The 19,424-nt window shown below is 45.5% G+C and overlaps 1 protein-coding gene across 2 annotated transcripts in view; it reads left to right on the forward strand.

Moving 5' to 3' along the window:
- The first annotated feature begins 490 nt into the window (after positions 1 to 490).
- The window catches only part of btbd11b (BTB (POZ) domain containing 11b), a 132,922-nt gene continuing 113,988 nt past the window's right edge, over positions 491 to 19,424 (forward strand). Inside the window, exon 1 of one of the 2 annotated variants that reach the window (XM_068050221.1) lies at positions 491 to 1,409. In XM_068050221.1, coding sequence (XP_067906322.1) covers positions 575 to 1,409 — 835 coding nt within the window. In that variant the 5' untranslated portion in view covers positions 491 to 574. The remainder of the gene's footprint in view (positions 1,410 to 19,424) is intronic. The other variant, XM_068050222.1, reaches the window with a different exon arrangement.

The raw sequence follows: 19,424 nt of genomic DNA on the forward strand, positions 1-19,424 counted from the left end.
ATTGAATATCAGTCAGTGGAAAGCGGCCAGCTGGTTGTACAAAGTTCAGCCACGGTTATTGTGAAATTGTGCATCAAGAGGTAGAACTCTGGAAAGAAAACTTTTGTACTGAAGTTTGGGATCAGCGTGAGGAACTTTCCCGTCCGATTACTGCACTTCATTTATCGGAATCTTCGCAGCAGCCCCACCCCTTTAACAATGCCACAGCTGTTGGGGGCGGTCTCGTACCTTACCACGCCCCTCACAAAACCTCTCAATCATTGGCCAGCGGACTGCCAATCGGGGAGAGGAGAGAGAGAAGATTGATTTGCATAGTGGGCGGGGCCCTGACAATCAGGTGGAGCCCGGGACGAGTGCCAATCAGGGGAGGGGCAGGGAAGGGTGATTTACATAGTGGGCGGTGCCTTGGTACCAGCTGGAGCCCAGGCTGCCAATTACGGGAGGGGCGGGGAGGGGCAGGCTAATTTGCATAGTGGGCGGTGCCCTGGCTATCAGCTGGAGCCAGGGACATTGCAGGTCGCCGACGGTATAACTAGCGTCCGGCCGCTTCTCTGCTGGAATATGCGGCGTGGCTATGGCCGGGCGGGCTAAACCCATGAGCTGGACACTGGAGGACGTGAGCCGGGACTCTGGTTACGGGGGCACCGCTGACTCAGTGCGCTCCTCCAGCCTGTCGCTGTGCTGCTCCCCTGCCGCCCATGGAGCGGAGCCCCGGAGCCGGTGGGAAAGCAGTTGCGGGTCGGTGAGCGGGGCCCTAGCTCTGGCCGAGGACTCGGACATGCTGGAGTGTGCGGGGCTGCAGTGCCGGTTGCCCGAGCCGGAGGAGCTGCCCTGGGGCTGGCAGCAGTTGCAGGCAGTACTGGGCACGGTGCAGCCCCCGGCCGAGTGCCCCCGGGACTCGCTGCGCCGCCTCTCCTGGTTGCTCAGCCGGCCGCTGCTGCGGGTGTCCCGGGAGGCGCAGAGACTGAGCCTGCGGTACGGCCGGTGCGGACGGCCCGAGGTGCAGAGCTCCCTGCGGATGGTGCTGTCCTGGCCGCTGGCCCGGGGCTGCATCTCGGCCGGACTGGCCGCCCTCTCCCTTTACAACATGAGCAGCGGCCGCGGCTTCAGCCAGGGCAAGTCGGCCAAGTGTGGCCTCACCTTGTCGGTCGGCAGCTTCTTCAGGTGGATGGTGGAGAGCGGGCTGGCCCCGCGGATCCACCCGCACGCCGCTATCTATCTGGCCGCTGGCATGGAGAGTTTGCTGAAGGAGCTGCTGCACCGGATCCTCCACAGCCGCCAACTCCAGAGTGTGAACGGGAGCCGCAAAATCACCGTGGAAGCGATCGACCAAACTATCAGCAACGACTCTGAGTTCTGGGGCATCAGCCAGCCCTACCTGCACCTCCTCTGTGGCAAGAATGCGCACGGTGAGTGCCAGCTTCAGCCTCAATGTTCAATGTGTGTCTGCTCTCCCCATCTCTTGCGATGTGTCTAAGCCAGTGTTTATCACCCACTGGGGCTGGAGTCACTTACAGTCCCCTGCTGCTGCCAGTTGGGGTTTTTATGACCGTCTTTGTGCTCATTTTCTTGCTGCTAACCCGCACGTTTATTGAATTCAGTTTCCTGAAATCTGCCAACCTCCCACATTCTACCCTTTGTAAACTTGAGGCCATCCAAAACTCTGCTGCCCATGTCCGAACTCGCATCAAGTCTCCTTCCCCGATCGCCCCCTGTGCTCGCTGACCTACATTGGCTCCCTGTCAAGCAACATCTTGATTTTAAAATTCTTATCCTTGTTTTTAAATCCCACCATGGCCTCACCCCTCCCTATCTCTGTAATCTCCTCCAGCCCCACAACTCTCTGAGATATGTGTTCTTCTAATTCTGGCCTCTTGAGCATCTCTGATTTTAATCGTTCTACCATTGGTGGCTGTGCCTTCAGCTGCCTGGGCCTAATTCTCTGGAATACCCTCCCTAAACCTCTCTGCCTCGCTTTGCTCTATTAAAGTGCTCATTAAGAACCTACCTCTTTGACCAAGCTTTTGGCCATCTGCCCTAATATTGCCTCTTGTGTCTAGGTGTCTCATTTTGCTTTTTTTTTTACGTTCCAATGAAGCATCTTGGGATGTTTTATAATGTTGAAGCTGCTAGATCAATACAAGCTGTTGTTGGCCAGAGTTAAACTCATGGGGCCTGATTTTAATTCTACAAGTGAATGGGTTTTGAGTGAGTTACGATCTTGTCCCATTACCTGTGTGGGGTTTTAATCCAGTTCCAGAAGCACTGGGTTATTTGATGGATTCCTGCCCCTGGATTGAACCGATGTACAGGACGTAGTATAGGATATATATGTACTGTGTTGGTATGACTTTCTGTGCGGTGGTTTCGCCAGTGCTGGTCTCAGCAATACGAGCTGGTGTAACTGGGCAGGAGTACTTGTTGGTGATTAATAGGGGAGCAGTGAAAGCTGAAGATGGTGAGAAATGCAGCGTAACCAATGCTGATGGACAGGGATTCTTCCTCAGCGGGAGAGCAGATTAATTTATTGATGTAAACCTGGGCACTGATTTGTACAGGGGGATAGGCTGGAGAAATTAGGAAGCCCGGTATATTCTAAAAGTAAAGGAGTTTGTATCAGTGAGATCTTCCATGTACGATAATATCATTCCTGCCCCCGGATTAACTTGTGGTCTCTGAGTTCCCATTTCCAGGTTCTGTTTACATTCCAGACAGTAAAGCTACATAAATAGTTACATATTTAAGATGTCAATATAGTCATATAAAGTTACATATTTATTTCGAATTTTACTTTTGGTCTATGAAACACAGCTGTAAAGGTCATTCAGATTCTTTGAGAATTGCAATTGTGATATCTGAAATTGATATAGCAACAGCTGTAATAAATGGAGCACTCAGTGCAGAATGACAGTGTCTACTGGCACCAACTCTGGACAGGCCCAATAATTGGACAGGTTACAAGATAATTGGATTCCCCAAGCACTATTTAACCATTAATGTTACTTCATGCATAGAAATTGTTTGGCAGTTAATTATTTAACAGGGGTATCTTTGCTTCTCAACAACAAAATGTTACTAAAGGTAATTATTAAAGTTGTCTTGTCGTCTTCCGAGGGGAGTTTTGATGAGTAGCATTAGACCCTGCAATAGCCACAGTCCCCTCCAGAGAATTGATTGCGTTCCTGTAAATTTACATTTGCAGTAATTATTTTAAATATTGCACTGTTCATAATTAGCCACCATTAACGCCATTGTGTACATGAAGCGGTGTCTGTCTCTCAGCCAACAACTTTGCCAAGATTTTTTATGATGGAGAGTGAGGCAGAAACTCTCTTTGAGAGACACCTCATTCCCAACATCTCCCAAGGTTTAGAGATCAGTGACATCTGGCGAATTGTGTGGTTTTGTGGTAATTTCCGTTATGAGTGGATCTTGACTCTCGGGCTGTTTGTCATTTGTCACCTGGTGGGATCAGTACTGACCAGCTTTCCTGCTCTGAGCCTTGTGCACAGTGTAAATAGAATCCTCCTACCTGACTTACTTTTAAATTGTAGTCGTTGCTGTGTAGCCAACGTGGCAGTCAATTTGTGCACAAGATGCAACCAAACACCAATGAGTGTCATGACCTGGTGGTTGGAATCTGGAACGCACTGCCTGAAGAGGTGGTAGTGGCAGGAACCCTCAACATTTAAGAAGTACTTAGATGAGCACTTGAAACGCCATAGCATACAAGGCTATGGGCCAAGTGCTGGAAAATGGGATTAGAATAGATAGGTGCTTGATGGCCGGCACAGACACGATGGGCCGAAGGGCCTGTTTCTGTGCTGTATAACTTTATGACTATGACTATCCTTGTTGCATCTGATAGTGTAACCTTTAAGATATATATATCAACCGTGATTTAACTGTTCAGATGCTGCTGCAGCCCCACCTTATAGGTAGTCAGGCTCACATTTTAACATCTCCTTTGTAGGATGGCACCTCAGGCAATGCAGCACTCCTTTAGTAAAACACCTGCAAGTTCCCCTCTCAGTCTCACACCATCCTGAGTTGGAAATATATTGGCTGTTCCATCACTGTCGCTGGGTCAATATCGTGGAACTCCCTCCCTAACAGCACTGTAGGTGTATCTACACCACATGGACTGCAGCGGTTCAAGAAGGCAGCTCACCACCACTTTCTGAAGGGCAATTAGGGATGGGCAATAAATGCTGGCCTAGCCACATCCCATGACCGAATAAAAGAACCCAGAAGCCTGAGGCTGGATTAATGTGCCCATGTCCTGGAGCAAGGTGTAACCCATGGCCTCTAACTCTGAGCTGAGTGGTACCAACTGAGCCAAGCTGGTACCTGATCAATATTCCCAAGAAAGGATCACCTGTTACCACTGGATCACTGAAAGCATCAGTGTTATGAAATGTTACCAGGCTCTTCCCAGTCTACAGCTATTATGAACCTTGAGATCTGCAGTCTGACAGCACTTGTAATCACCTGCTGGCTTCCTGGCACAGGGCTGTTCTTTCTGTGGGTGAGGGGTTGGAGCTCTATCATTGCTGTTCTTCCCTTTATTTGTATTTTGAGCAGCTGCTGATTGTTTGTTTGTTTTAAAGATACCCTCTCACAATCCAATTACAGTGGGTTGAATATTGAATTTTAATATGCAGTGCTTTTAGTGTAAGGCTGATGTCCTTAACCTGCATTCTGCACGTCATCCTTTTTATTTGGATTACAAGTTTTGATCATTTTAGTTTTGATCATTACGACTGTTTTTAACCAGGTTATTTGTGATTATTATGACTGTTTTAACCAGGTTAGTGCCACGGGGCCTGCTGTCACCTCACAGCTGCACTGAAGTTACAGTAAAGGCTGTTGTTGAGAGCTCCTGGGCTCTTCAAACCCGGCATTCATGTGACTGTTCAGACTTTATTGCCTTTTCCCTCTCTTTTAACCACAGAGGAAGGAGCTGTGTGTTGTGTAGTGTTCTACACAGGCTGGGGGTGCTCTTGGGTGAATTACAGAGACACTTTCATCGATCTGAGTTAGTCTAAAATCAACACTCTACGCACATTTGTAAAGGCCCATTTAGACTGGGCTGACAAGCACTAATTGTAAATACACCTCTGCGAGACTCAGAGTTGAGCAGTTTGTGAAAGGCAGGTTGTGCCCACTATTTATTTGAATTCTGAGAATGTAACAGCATTGATGGATATGGATGTCGTGACGTTGTAAAACCAGGCTTTCAGGAGTCAATCCCCATGTCCCTCCTCTAATTCTTGCAGCTGAGTTAGCACCTTGTTGGACTCATGGTGAAGTTGCTCATTTTGTTATTGGTTAGCGAGGATCAGACAGAACAGTGTGCACACTCTGATTTGGATAGTGTAGGGATGGATCTTAAAAAACACTGTGGGTCATTGGAGAAACAGCAGGAAGAATGTCAAAATGAAGTGGGAAAGCAGGAAGTTTCAGGGGTTGGATTTTATTTAAAGACTGAGCACTGTCACCTAGAAACAGGGTGGATGAACAGCAAGAACTGTGATTGAGAAACTCGAGCATTTGTTCATTTGTTGTAATGAAAGGTGTATATTGTTCAAAGTGCAGCCCAAAGGTTACTGCAAGTATCCGATTGCTAAAGAAGATATTGAGTACCTTTTTAATACCCTGGCATGGTCAAAATGGGATGATCTTAATTGTGAACACTGTGGTAAAATCTGCTGGTGAGAACTACTGGCAGCTCACTGCCCCAAACCCACCCAGACTGCCACTGCCCTCCCCCAACCCCACTGGGACCACTGCTGGCTTTCTGGCTGCATGGAATTGCCAGCAGGGTGTAGGGCTGTGATCCAGGCCCCATTTACTGCCCAACCCATTACTCTGCTTTCTGGGCTCACTGTGTGAAAGGTGATGAGATGCCCAGATGGGAGGAGGTATAATGCTAAGCTCTTGCCCCCAATGAGGAGAATTGTGCCTCCTAAATCGATGAAGGCCAACTTGAAAACCAATGTCATTGAAACTGTCAGGGCAGGTGGAGAAATTGGTTAACAAGGCATACGGGATCCTGGGTTTTATAAATAGAGGCATAGAGTACAAAAGCAAGGAAGTTGTGGTGAACTTTTTATAAAACTGGTTCAGCCGCAACAGGCTGATTGTGTCCAATTCTGGGCACTGTGCTTTAGGAAGGATGTGAAGGCTTTAGAAAAGGTGCAGAAAAGATTTCTGAGTGGTTCCAGGGCTGAGGGACTTTAGTTACATGGATAGATGGAAGCTGGGACTGTTCTCCTTGGAGAAGAGAAGGTTGAGAGGTGATTTGATAGAGGTGTTCAAAATCATGAGGGATTGAGACAGAGTAGATAGGGAAAAACTTTTCCCGTTGGCAGAAGGGTGGAGAAGTAGAGGACACCGATTTAAGGTGATTTGCAAAAAAACCAATGGCAGCACGAGGAACAACCTTTTTTTTTTTTACACAGTGAGTGGTTAGGATCTGAAATGCACTGCCCTGAGAGTGTGGTGGAGGCAGATTCAATCATGGTTTTCAAAAGGGGATTGGATAAGCATCTGCAGGCAAAAACTTGCAGGGCTGCGGGGGAAGGGTATGGCAGTGAGACTAGCTAAATTGCTCTTGCAGAGAGGCGGGACAGACTGGGTGGCCACCTTCTGTGTAGTAACTATTCTGTGATTCATCCAATCATAGAATCGTAGAATGTTTAAGGCACAGAAAGAGGCCACTTGGCTCATTATGTCTGTGGCAGCTGAAAAACAATCCACCTACTCTAATCCCACCTTCCAGCATTTGGGTCTTTAGTCCTACAGGTTACGGCACTTGCAGTGCATATCCAGATTCCTTTTGAATGAGTTGAGGGTCTCTGCCTCAACTACCCTTTCAGGCAGTGAGTTCCAGACCCCCACCACCCCCTGGGTAAAAAATCATTCCTCATCTTCCCTCTCTTTTTTTTTTACCAATCACTTTAAATCTAAGCTCCCTCGTCACTGACCTCTCTGCTACAGTGCATAGCCCCTTCACCTCCACTCTATCCAGGCCCCTCAAAATTTTGTACATCTCAATCAAATCTCCCCTCGGCCTTCTCTGTTCCAGTTCTATTGCAGCGTCGTATCTGGTGTCTGCTACCGAAATTGCTGAAAGACTTGAAGAACTGGAAAGGTGCAAAGGGAGGGTAACAGGAAAGGTGATGTTCTCTAAACCAATTATCTATGATGAGAGTTCCAATTAAGGAGACTAATGTATCCTCTGTGAAAAAGGAAACTCAAGTTTTACAAATGGGTGAGGGCGAACCCTGTGGTTGTGTTTGTGCCAGTGTTCATGAAGGTGAGCTGCCCTCTTGAACCACTGCAGTCTATGTGGTGTAGGTACACCCACACCGTTGTTGGGGAAGGGGTTCCAGGAATTTGACCCAGTGACAGTGAAGGAATGGTGGTTGTTCCAAGTCAGGATGGTGTGAGACTTGGTGGGGAATTGGAGGTGGTGGTGTTCCCATGCTCCTGCTGCCCTTGCCCTTCTAGATGGTAGAGGGCGTGGGTTTGGGAGGTGCCATTTGCAGTCTCTTCTGCAGTTTGGGGCTGGGCATAGACCACTGAATGCGCTAGAGAGCTTCTTAGTATCTGTAGACATCCTGAAGTCCAGTGAGACGCCATGAGCTCCATATATCCCACTCTATCCAGAATAATTCCACCCTTGTTTGAAATAGGAGTAAGTGAGAAGATGCTCCAAAATATTGGTTTTCATTGAGTGAAAACACTGAAGAGATGTTTTATTTCAGCATAATTACCATTTTGTCAAGTTTAACACTGTTGGAGGGTTTCCTGTACGGGAGGTTCCATTCTTGTATCTCTGCAAAGTACTCACATTCATTCACAAATAAAGAACACAATTCAAACCAAGATTTTGCGAAGACTGGTTGTAATTTTTAGTTCAAGTTGTTATGGGGAGAGTTAATATTTGAATGTAAATTTGAAGTTAATCATCCAAATAATTGATTTATCTCATCTTTTCTCTGGTTTTTAGAGTTATCTAGTTCAAGAGGAAAAGGAATTCTGTAGGAAGCAGAGATACAATCCAATCTTTATGCACCATAAAAAAAAAAAAATCCTGATTATATTTTTGAAGATAGCTTGAGCTTTGTGTCCTGCTCAGCCCACTTTAGGAATTAAAAATTTTCAAGAGGAAATCTGCCATGGCCAATTGTCTTGCTGAGGTTTACCCCTGAAACTGGGGAGCTGCAGCAAATTCAGGTTTTGTACTAGATTTAATACTTTCTGATACTGAAAGGCCATGTTTGGGCGTATGCTGCTATATCTCACTTTTGTTTCTACTATAGTTCTATAGTCTCGTGTTCGTGGCTTTGTAACTGCATCGTTTGCTTTCTGGAGAATAAAACTGCAGATGTTGAAGCAAACACAAACTGCTTAAAACAATCATCAGATTAAGCAGTGTCTGTGGAAGAGAGGGCTTAAATCAAGTCTGGACCTTTTTATCATCTCTCTTCTGTTTCGACCCCTCCAAGCACCTTTCTTGTAGCTGGGATGGGAACACACAATGTCTCTGTCCTGCCCTGGGGCCCAGGCCCACTGGGACAATTGGGCTTTGTCCACATTTTTAAAGTGAAGCAGCAGTGGTCGAGCTGGGTCAGTCCCTTCCTTTGGTATGTAGGAAAATAGTAACAAAAGCAGCTGGATTCACCACATTAGATTCGAGGTTGGAAAGCCAGGGCCTGGTGTCAAAACTGAGTCCCATAAGTTGTCTGTGTGGATTGAGTCATGTATAAACAGCTCTGTGAATGCAACAAAAACCCAAAGCCCTGGAGACCTGACCCAGAATCATTTTATACTGTAAATGTAAACCGTGTATAGGCTTCAAACTTCCAGCGTGTGCAAAGAAGAGCATTGGTGAAATGGCTGCACAAAATGTTTTTTAAAATGTATGAAATCGTGCTAAGTTATTTACAAATGAAGAAATGAGTACTTTGCAGAGCTACAAGTCACAAGCATGGCGCTTCCCATACAAGAAAGTCTCTAACTTTCCATGTGTGACAGAGTTAAACTTGTCAGGATGAAAATTATGCTGAAATACAGCCATTTCTTCAATGTTTTCACTCGATGGGCACAGACGTTTTGGAGCATCTTCACTCTACAAACTCCGCCTGTTAAACGTGTTAACAGTGCAGCATCTATGACAGTGTTCAAAAACACACACTATTTACCAAGGATGGTGGTTGGGAGGAGGTATTTTTATTAAAGTAACAATGTCCACATTCCAATAAGATAGTGAATAGATGGATTGTGACTTGTTGCATTCCATTTTCAAAAACACAGGAAATATTTTACAACTGAGTTTGAAAGCTTTCACAGAGGGGAAGCTGTGATTTTTTTTTTTTCTTTCCTGTAACTGAAGGGTGAAAGCCAATAACTTCTGACATGGGTGTGTCACACATTCCTCCCTTGGTTCAGGAGATGCACTCTGTTTATATGGGACTTGCATTCTGTTGTTGTATCAATCGGTTATGATGGTTTGGAGATTTCCCAGTTTACTGAGTATTGAAGTGCAGCCATTGTCCTTGAAGCCTGCACACCAACAAGAGTCAGCGCTGAAGGATGGGAGAGAGAAAGACTGCGAGCCCGAGACTATTGATGTGCTGCTAAAGGCCAGTGGACTGTCAATGCTAGATTAGTGAATAGCTAATCTGGTTACATGTGCTATCCTGGTGCAGATTCTGATAATGACACAAATTAAATTTGCACCTTCACATGGTCTGGAAGTGTTGGCCATCAATTTCGGTTTTACAGTTTGGCTCTATCTGCATTTATAGAGACAGAACCAAAGTAAGAACACTTGAACTATACCAAGGAAGCTGTGAAATGTGATGGTTATCAAGTTTGAACTGTAGATAAGTGAGCTCTGTGACTCCCAGTGCCCACCCCCCCCCCCCCCCCTGCCGCAAAAAACATCTTTAACCACTGCTAGTTTGGTACAACTGAAGGGTTTTGTGGGGCATTTCAGAGGGTATTTATCTAACCATGTTGGTGTGGAATTGGCATCACATAGAACAGACTGGATAGGGACAGCAGTTATCTTTCCTTACAAAACTCTGCCACCCATGTCCTATCCCGTATTGATCCTGTCATTCCGGTTGTCCCCAACTGCCATTGGCTTCCAGTCCAACATTCAATTCAGTATCATCTCTCATTTACAAATCATTTCCCAGTCACCCCTCTGCCAGCTAAGCTTGCTGTCTGTAATGTCTCTGCAAAGCATCTTGGCTGTTGGCCTTTTACATTAGCGGTGCCGATATGGGGTTGTCAACCATCCAGGATTGGCGAGAGTCTCCAGGGTTTAATGATTAGTCTCGTGGATGCTGCTGAGAATAATCATAGGGGCAGGAAAGTGTTATCTTTCATTCACTTGTTTGTTTTAGTTAAATAAAATATTGGAAATGGAGAGCAGTTGGAGGCAGGAAATCCTACGATGAACCCTCTAGGAATATGTTCAACCAGAGTTCTCAACACTAATGCCATATAAACATGGCTGTGTTGGGTACTAGTGACAGACTCTGCCTCCTGTACAATGAGTTTACTGGCACAATTTTCCAGTTTCTGTTTCTGAGAAGGTTGTGTTTACAGCAGTTACTGTCTTTGTCAGAATGTGCCTTTTTGCATGGAGTTACAGGGAGGGGGGAGGGAATCAGTCACAAGAATTTATTTCTGTGGGGTTGGAATGGCAGAGCCCAGCTAGTCTTTGGGAAGTGGGGAATTGCAGGAACTGCTGAGCACAGCCGCTAGTCTCTGAAAGATGTTGGCTCGTGTTGTGGACGTAGCTCTTTCAGATACTGATGGACTTACAAGGATATTACCAGAATTTTCTGTTGTCTCAAGCATGCAGTAATTAATGTTTTATCTATCTGTACTACTCCACATATGTTTAATCAGCCAGATCCACTGCCTTCTCCAAAGATCCCATTGAAATCTTTGGTATTTTATTGTGCTTGCCTTAGATGGCAGTTCTGTGGCATGGCAGTTGCTTGGGAGCTGAAGAAAACCCTTTTAACCTGCTCTGCCATTCAATAAAACCATGGCTGAACTTCTACATCAACTGCACTTTCTTGCCCTGTCCGCATGTCCCTGATTCCCTTAGTGCCCAAGAATCTGTCTTGAATATTCTCAATGACGGAGCATCCAAGGCTGCCTGGGGTAGGGAATTCCAAAGATTCACAGCCCTTTTATGTGAAGACATTTCTCCTTATCTCAGTCCTAAATGGCTCACCCTTTATCTTGAGACCGTGGTCCCTAGTTCTAGACTCTCCAGCCAGGGGAAATAGCCTCTCTGCATCTACGCTGTCAAGCCCCTTAAGAATTTAATATGCTTCCATGAGATCACTTAATTCTTTTTAACTTCAGAGAATACAGGCCCAATTTACGCAATATGTCCTCCCAGGACTCATCTCAGGAACCAATCAAGTGAACCCTTGATGCACCACCACAAAGGCAGTATAACCTTCCTTGGGTAAGAAGACCAAAACTCTACACCATTATACCAATATTAATAGAGAAATGGTGTTGGGAAAATTGATGGGATTGAAGGCTGATAAATTCCCGGGGCCTGATGGTCTGCATCCCAGAGTACTTAAGGAAGTGGCCCTAGAAATAGTGGATGCATTGGTGGTCATCCTCCAAGATTCTATAGACTATGGAACAGTTCCCACAGATTGGAGGGTAGTTAATGCAATTCCACTATTTAAAAGGGGGTAGAGAGAAAGCAGGGAATTATAAACCAGTCAGCCTGACGTCGGTAGTGGGGAAAATTCTAGAGTCCATTATCAAAGAGTTTATAGCAGAGCACTTGGAGAATAGTGGTGGAATCAGGCAGAGTCAGCATGGATTTATGAAAGGGAAATCATGCTGGACAAATCTACTAGAATTCTTCGAGGATGTAACTAGTAGAGTTGATGAGGGAAAGCCAGTGGATGTGGTTTATTTGGACTTTCAGAAGGCTTTTGACAAAGTCCCATGTAAGAGATTAGCATGTAAAATTAAAGCACATGGGATTGGGGGTAGTGTATTACGAAGGCTAGAAAATTGGTTGGCAGACAGGAAAGAAAGAGTAGGGATAAATGGGTCTTTTTCCGAATGGCAGGCAGTGGCTAGTGGGGTACTGCAGGGATCGGTGCTAGGACCCCAGCTATTCACAATATACATTAATGATTTTAGATGAGGGAGCTAAATGTAATATCTCCAAATTTGCAGATGACACAAAACTAGGTGGGAGAGTGAGTTGTGAAGAGGATGCAGAGAGGCTTCAGGGTGATTTGGACAAGCTGAGTGGGTGGGCTAATGCATGGCAGATGCAGTATAATGTGGATAAATGTGAGGTTATCCACTTTTGTAGCAAAAACAGGAAGGCAGATTATTATCTGAACAGCTATAAACTGAGAGGGGAATATGCAGCGAGACCTGGGTGTTCTTGTACACAAGTCGCTGAAGGTAAGCATGCAGATGCAACAGGCGGTAAAAAAGGCAAATGGTATGTTGGCCTTCATAGCGAGTGGATTCGAGTACAGGAGCAGGGATGTCTTGATGCAATTATACAGGGCCTTGGTGAGGCCACACCTGGAATATTATGTGCAGTTTTGGCCTCCTTATCTGAGGAAGGATGTTCTTGCTATAGAGGGAGTGCAGTGAAGGTTTACCAGACTGATTCCGTTGATGGCGGGACTGACGTATGAGGAGAGATTGAGTCGGTTAGGATTATATTCACTGGAGTTCAGAAGAGTGATGGGGTGGGGGGGGGAATCTCATAGAATTTTATAGGTTTCTAACAGGACTTGACAGGGTAGATGCAGGAAGGATGTTCCCGATGGTGGGAGAGTCCAGAACCAGGGGTCATAGTCTAAGGATATGGGGTAAAACTTTCAGGACTGAGATGAGGAGAAATTTCTTCACCCAGAGAGTGGTGAGCCTGTGGAATTGGCTACCGCAGAAAGCAGTTGAGGCCAAAACATTGTAAGTTTTGAAGAAGGAGTTAGATATAGCTCTTGGGTCTTTTTTTTTATTTATTCATTCATGGGATGTGGGTGTTGCTGGCCAGGCCAGCATTTATTGCCCATCCCTAATTGCCCTTGAGAAGGTGGTGGTGAGCTGTTGCCTTGTACTGCTGCAGTCCATGTGGGGTAGGTACACCCACTGTGCTGTTAGGAAGGGAGTTTCAGGATTTTGACCCAGCGACAGTGAAGGAATGGCGATATAGTTCCAAGTCAGGATGGTGTGTGACTTGGAGGGGAACTTGCAGGTGGTGGTGTTCCCATGCATTTGCTGCCCTTGTCCTTCTAGTTGGTAGAGGTTGTGGGTTTGGAAGGTGCTGTCTAAGGAGCCTTGGTGCATTGCTGCAGTGCATCTTGTAGATGGTACACACTGCTGCCACTGTACGCAGTGGTGGAGGGAGTGAATGTTTGTAGATGGGGTGCCAATCAAGCAGGCTGCTTTGTCTTGGATGGTGTCGAGCTTCTTGAGTGTTTTTGGAACTGCACCCATCCAGGCAAGTGGAGAGTATTCCATCACACTCCTGACAGGCTTTGGAGAGTCAGGAGGTGAGTTACTCGTTGCAGGATTCCTAGCCTCTGACCTGTTCTTGTAGCCATGGTATTTATATGGCTACTTCAGTTCAGATTCTGGTTAATGGTGACCCCCAGGTTGTTGATAATGGGAGATTATGCCATTGAACGTCAAGGGGAGATGGTTAGATTCTCTCTTGTTGGAGATGGTCATTGCATGGCACTTGTGTCGTGCAAATGTTACTTGCCACTTATCAGCCCAAGCCTGGATATTGTCCAGGTCTTGCTGCATTTATACACTGACTGCTTCAGTATCTGAGGAGTCACGAATGGTGCTGAACATTGTGCGAACATCCCACTTCTGACCTTATGATTGAAGGAAGGTCATTGATGAAGCAGCTGAAGATGGTTGGGCCTAGGACACTACCCTTTGGAACTCCTGCAGTGATGTCCTGGAGCTCAGATGATTGACCTCCAACAACCACAACCATCTTCCTTTGTGCTAGGTATGACTTTCAGCCAGCGAAGGGTTTTCCCCCTGATTCCCATTGAACTTAGTTCTGCTAGGGTTCCTTGATGCCACACTTACTCAGTCAAATGCTGCCTTGATGTCAAGGGCAGTCACTCTCACTTCACCTCTTGAGTTCAGCTCTTTTGTCCATGTTTGAACCAAGGCTGTAATGAGGGATCAAAGGATATGGGGCGAAAGCAGGAACAGGCTACTGAGTTGGATGATCAGCCATGATCATAATGAATGGCGGTGCAGGCTCGAAGGGCTGAATGGCCTACTCCTATTTTCTATGTTTCTATGCCTGCTGGAGTCTGAGTGCCCGTTATACTTTAATGTTGGAGGGTCTACTGCCTGCCAATATTGGACATAATCTCTCAGATCCGTGTGCAAGTAAACCTCGCGTAACTTTGCACCTGCACTACACGGCTAGGTTTGTGTAGAGGAAGAGCTGGACTACCTTACATCAACACAATCTTTGAGTTTTTTTTAACAAGTAATAAAATTGCTTTTATGCAAATCAGATTGTAGGTAAGGTGTTGGCTGGCGACTGCAATTATGATTGAAACTTAATATTCTCAAAGGCAAATATTCACTTGTTAAAACACTGAAAAACTTCCCATGGTACTGGCCCTACTCAGTTGGATGATGTGGTAGAAATTTGATTAGTTTTTTTCCAGCTAATTCAGTATGATTGAAATGTAACTATTGTTATAAAGGAAACACGGCAGTCGCAGCAAGCTCCCGCAACAGCAAAGTGATAATGGCTGGGTAATCTTTTTAGTGATGTTGATTAAGGAATATGTATTGGCCAGGACAGAAATCCCCTGCTCGTCAGTGAAATAGTGGCCTTGGGATCTTTTACGTCTACCTGCGAGGGCAGATAGGGCCTCAGTTTATTGTCTCATCCAAACGACGGCACCTCCAACAGTGCAGCACACCCTCAGATTGTTAACCTCTTCAATATTGTAGGTTAGTGATCCTCCAAGAGTTGGACTTTGAGGATTCTTACCAGGTTTAACAGTCAATTTGTAAGATCTTGTGGGATATCCTCTTTAAAACTCCAATGATCCCATTTGAGCAAACACCCTGTGTATTTAGTGCAGTGACGCTTTAAGGTTCCTGCTGGCACAGTATTAAACTCTCCGTCACTAGGTAGTGTTCTGAATGCGTCTGGCATATTACAGTGCTGCCCTTTATTAACAAAGGCGAGAATACTATCTGGAGAGATTTATTGGGCACAATTAGTCTGCTTTCCAGATTTTGTGAATGTTTTCAGGGCAGGATGTGGAAGGGACAAAAACGTGAAGATATTTTTGGTCCAAGTGGACTACTGGAAATAGTCTGTTACCCTTATCATCTAGGTCAGAAACATTTCTGTCTGCTTCCCCACTCTCCCCCCCCCCCCCCCCCCCCCTCTCATTGGCTCGCACGGTCATACACTTGGATTCCACGTAACTTTTTTACTTTAAGGGGCTTTTTTTTTTTTTGCTTTCAGCTGTAGTTCCTTTGGTAGCATTTGTCTCCGAGTCAGAAGGTTGTGGGTTCAAGTCCCACTCCAGAGAGTTGAACACAAAAATCAAGGCCAACACTGCAGTGCAGTACTGAGGGAGTGCTGCACTGTTGGAGGTGCAGCCTTCCAGATAAAATGTTGAACTGAGGCCCCGTCTGCCCCCTCAGGTGGACGTAAAAGATCCCATGGCACAGTTTTGAAGAAGAGTATGGGAATTTTGTCCAGTATGCCGGACAATATTTATCCCTCAGTCAACATCACAAAAAACAGATTATCAGGTCATTATCAATTGCCATCTGGGGGAGCTTGCTGTGCATAAATCGGATGCTGTGTTCCCTGTATTACAACAGTGACTGCATTTCATTGGCTGTAAAGTGCTTTCAGATGTCTGAGGTTTGTGAAAGGTGCTGTATAAATGCAAGTCTTTTTTCCCCAATCTTATTTGTAAGCAACAATTAAAAATGAGATGGGGGTGCAGTTGGATTTCAGTTTTGGTGAGTGTGAGGTGGTACATTATTTTGGTAAAAACATGAGCTGTAAAATATGGTGAATGGGAGTGGACTCAGAGCTGAGGTGGGGAGAGGGGGATTTGGGGGTTCAGATACACGGGACATTAGAGGCAGCACCTCGGGTGATGAAACTTTATAAAACCAAAAAAAAGGAATGGAATTATAGGTTTTATCTTGAGGTATAGAATAGAAAATGCAATAGCTAAGGAAGGTCCTATTATGTATAATTTTGTTTAACACTCCAGTGAAGTGCCTTGGGTCACTTTTACTATTTCAAAGGCACAACATAAATGCACATTGTTATATAAAACTTTAATAAGACCTCAGTTACAGTACTGTGCCATATTGGGTTGCATACTATAGCATGTTGACTTCTATATGCAGCTCTCCTGCAGGATAATGTCTACCCTGATCAGATCATAGCACGTTGTATATCGCGCAGAGTCACGAATGGGTCTAAGGATGCCACTTTCAGACCTGAGGAATTTCCAGTCTACCTCTTATTACCCTGGAAGGATAAGGAATCTCAAACAATTGAGCAACATGTGAAGCTAGCTGCTACTATGCAGTAGCAATGCAAGTGCTATTTTCCATTAACGGGATGCTGACATCATGCGAAAAAGATGCTGTGCCGACCACGCAAATGGGTAATGTAGTATGTGAATTCCAGTGCCTGTGCGATGTCAGGTATGTAGGCTGTACGTCCCAATGAATGGCGGATCGTATCAAACAGAACGTTTACAAATAGACAAAGTATTGACCGTACTCAACCAGCCTGTATTTTCAAAACTCAGAACACAATGTCCAATTTTGGATGTGATTCCACGATTGGACAGCACTTACTGAGTGTGCTAAGAATTACACTAATACCAATTTAAGATTATCAGTCTGGCTCAATTGGCTCACATACGCTTGCTAGAAGCTACATATATTCATACACAGGGACCTGTCCTCTGCAGGCAAAAGGAACATGTCCAGGCATTGCACTTTTTTTTTTTGAATTAAGCTAAAGCTTGGGACAATAGTTTCCTGGTGCATTCTCCATGGCAACGCCTCTACCAATCTGCCCCTTTGCAGTATAAAATGTTGCTCCCTTTGAAATTTGGCATTCTTGCGTCTGTCCTGATGAGTGCAAGATGAAAAGCTTTGACAGCATGTCTTTTTTTTTCCAGCAATATTCGATTTCTATATGTGTTGGTTTCTGCCTGCATATCTGTCACGCTCATTGTTGCTCTCCTGGCTCATTCGTTCTCTACGCCTGTGACCAATTGCATTGTTTCACCATTAGACTCTCAAAAACTGGAGCTCGCCCATACCTCGCTCCCGCCCCATATCAATCCCCGTGAGTACGAAGAGGTTGCTGGATTTGCACTGTTAATAAAAATGAATCCTGCCGCAGACAGTTTTGTTTGTTTGTTTGTTTATTTATTTATTTATTTATTTAGAGATACAGCCTTGAAACAGGCCCTTCGGCCCACCAAGTCTGTGCCGACCATCAACCACCCATTTATACTAATCCTACACTAATCCCATATTCCTACCACATCCCCACCTTCCCTATATCCCCCTACCACCTACCTACACTAGGGGCAATTTATAATGGCCAATTTACCTATCAACCTGCAAGTCTTTGGCTGTGGGAGGAAACAGGAGCACACAGCGAAAACCCATGCGGTCACAGGGAGAACTTGCACAGGCAGTACCCAGAATCGAACCCGGAATCCCTTGAGTAGTGAGGCTGTGGTGCTAACCACTGTGCCACTGTGCTGCCCCAAATACCAGTTAGGGCTGGTATTTCATGTTGCATGATATGATTTTTTTTTTCATTTGTGGGATGTGGATGTCGCTGGCCAGGCCAGCATTTATTGCCCATCCCTAATTGCCCTTGAGAAGGTGGTGGTGAGCTGTCTTCTTGAACCTTTGCAGTCCTCGGGGTGTAGGTACACCCACAGTGCTGTTGGAAGGGAGACCCAGCGACAGTGAAGGAACGGCGATATAGTTCCAAGTCAGGGTGGTGTGTGACTTGGAGGGGAACTTGCAGGTGGTGATGTTCCCATGCATTTGCTGCCCTTATCCCTCTAGTTGGTAGAGGTCGCGGGTTTGGAAGGTGCTGTCTAAGGAGCCTTGGTGCATTGCTGCAGTGCATCTTGTAGATGGTACACACTGCTGCCACTGTGTGTCGGTGGTGGAGGGAGTGAATGTTTGAGGATGGGGTGCCAATCAAGCAGGCTGCTTTGCCCTGGATGGTGTCAAGCTTCTTGAGTATTGTTGGAACTGCACCCATCCAGGCAAGTGGAGAGTATTCCATCACACTCCTGACTTGTGCCTTGTAGATGGTGGACAGGCTGTGGGGAGTCAGGAGGTGAGTTACTCGCCACAAGGTTGCTCGCCTCAGACCTGCTGTTGTAGCCATGGTATTTATATGGCTGCTCTAGTTTCTGGTTCAGTTTGATGGTCTTCACATGAAAGTCAACCTTTTTGGCCCAGAAAGGTTGAAAATTGGACTCAATCCTGCAAGTTGTAAATTTTTCCGAGAAATAATTTACATATTGATAGACATTTATGCCTCAGTCGGAGGTCATTCAGCCCATCAAGTCTATACCATCTTTCTGTAAAGCAGTCAGTCTCATTTACCCCGCTCTATTCCCATAGCCCTTCAAGTTTATTTCCTTCAAGTGCCCATCCAATTTCCTTTTGAAATCATTGTCTCTGCTTCTACCACTCTTGTAGGCATTGAGTTCCAGGCCATTACTGTTTGCAGCATAAAGACGTTCTTCCTCACAACTGCCCCCCACCCACACCCACACATCTCTTGCCCAAATTGTTAAATCTGTGTCCCCCAATCCTTTGTACCATGAGCTAATGGGAACAGTTTTTCCTTGTCTATCCTCTAAACCCATCATAAGCTTGTACCCTCCTTTCCCCACCCCATCAAATCTCCCCTCAATCTCCTTTTGTTCTCAGAACAACCCCAGCTTCTCCAACCTAACCTTGTAACTTAAAATTCCCAATCCTGGAACCATTCTGGTAAATTTCCTCTGCACCCTATGTGGTTGACTCTTACATGCCCTTGAAATGGCCTAGCAAGCCACTCAGTTCAAGGGCAATTAGGGATGGGCAATAAATGCTGGCCTGGCCTGTGACTCCCACATCCCATGAATGAATTTAAAAAAAAAAAAAACATTTTCAAGGGCCCTCACATCCTTCCTCAAGTGTGGTGACCAGAATTGGACGCAATACTTTTCAGATGTGGCCTAACATATTAAATGTTTAATATTTTTGACTTGCTTTTTCTCACTCACTCACTCTCACTCTCACTTTCTCTTTCTCTTTCTCTTTCT

The sequence above is a fragment of the Heterodontus francisci genome, chromosome 18 (genome assembly GCF_036365525.1).
Source record: "Heterodontus francisci isolate sHetFra1 chromosome 18, sHetFra1.hap1, whole genome shotgun sequence".
NCBI classification, from domain to species: Eukaryota; Metazoa; Chordata; class Chondrichthyes; order Heterodontiformes; family Heterodontidae; genus Heterodontus; species Heterodontus francisci.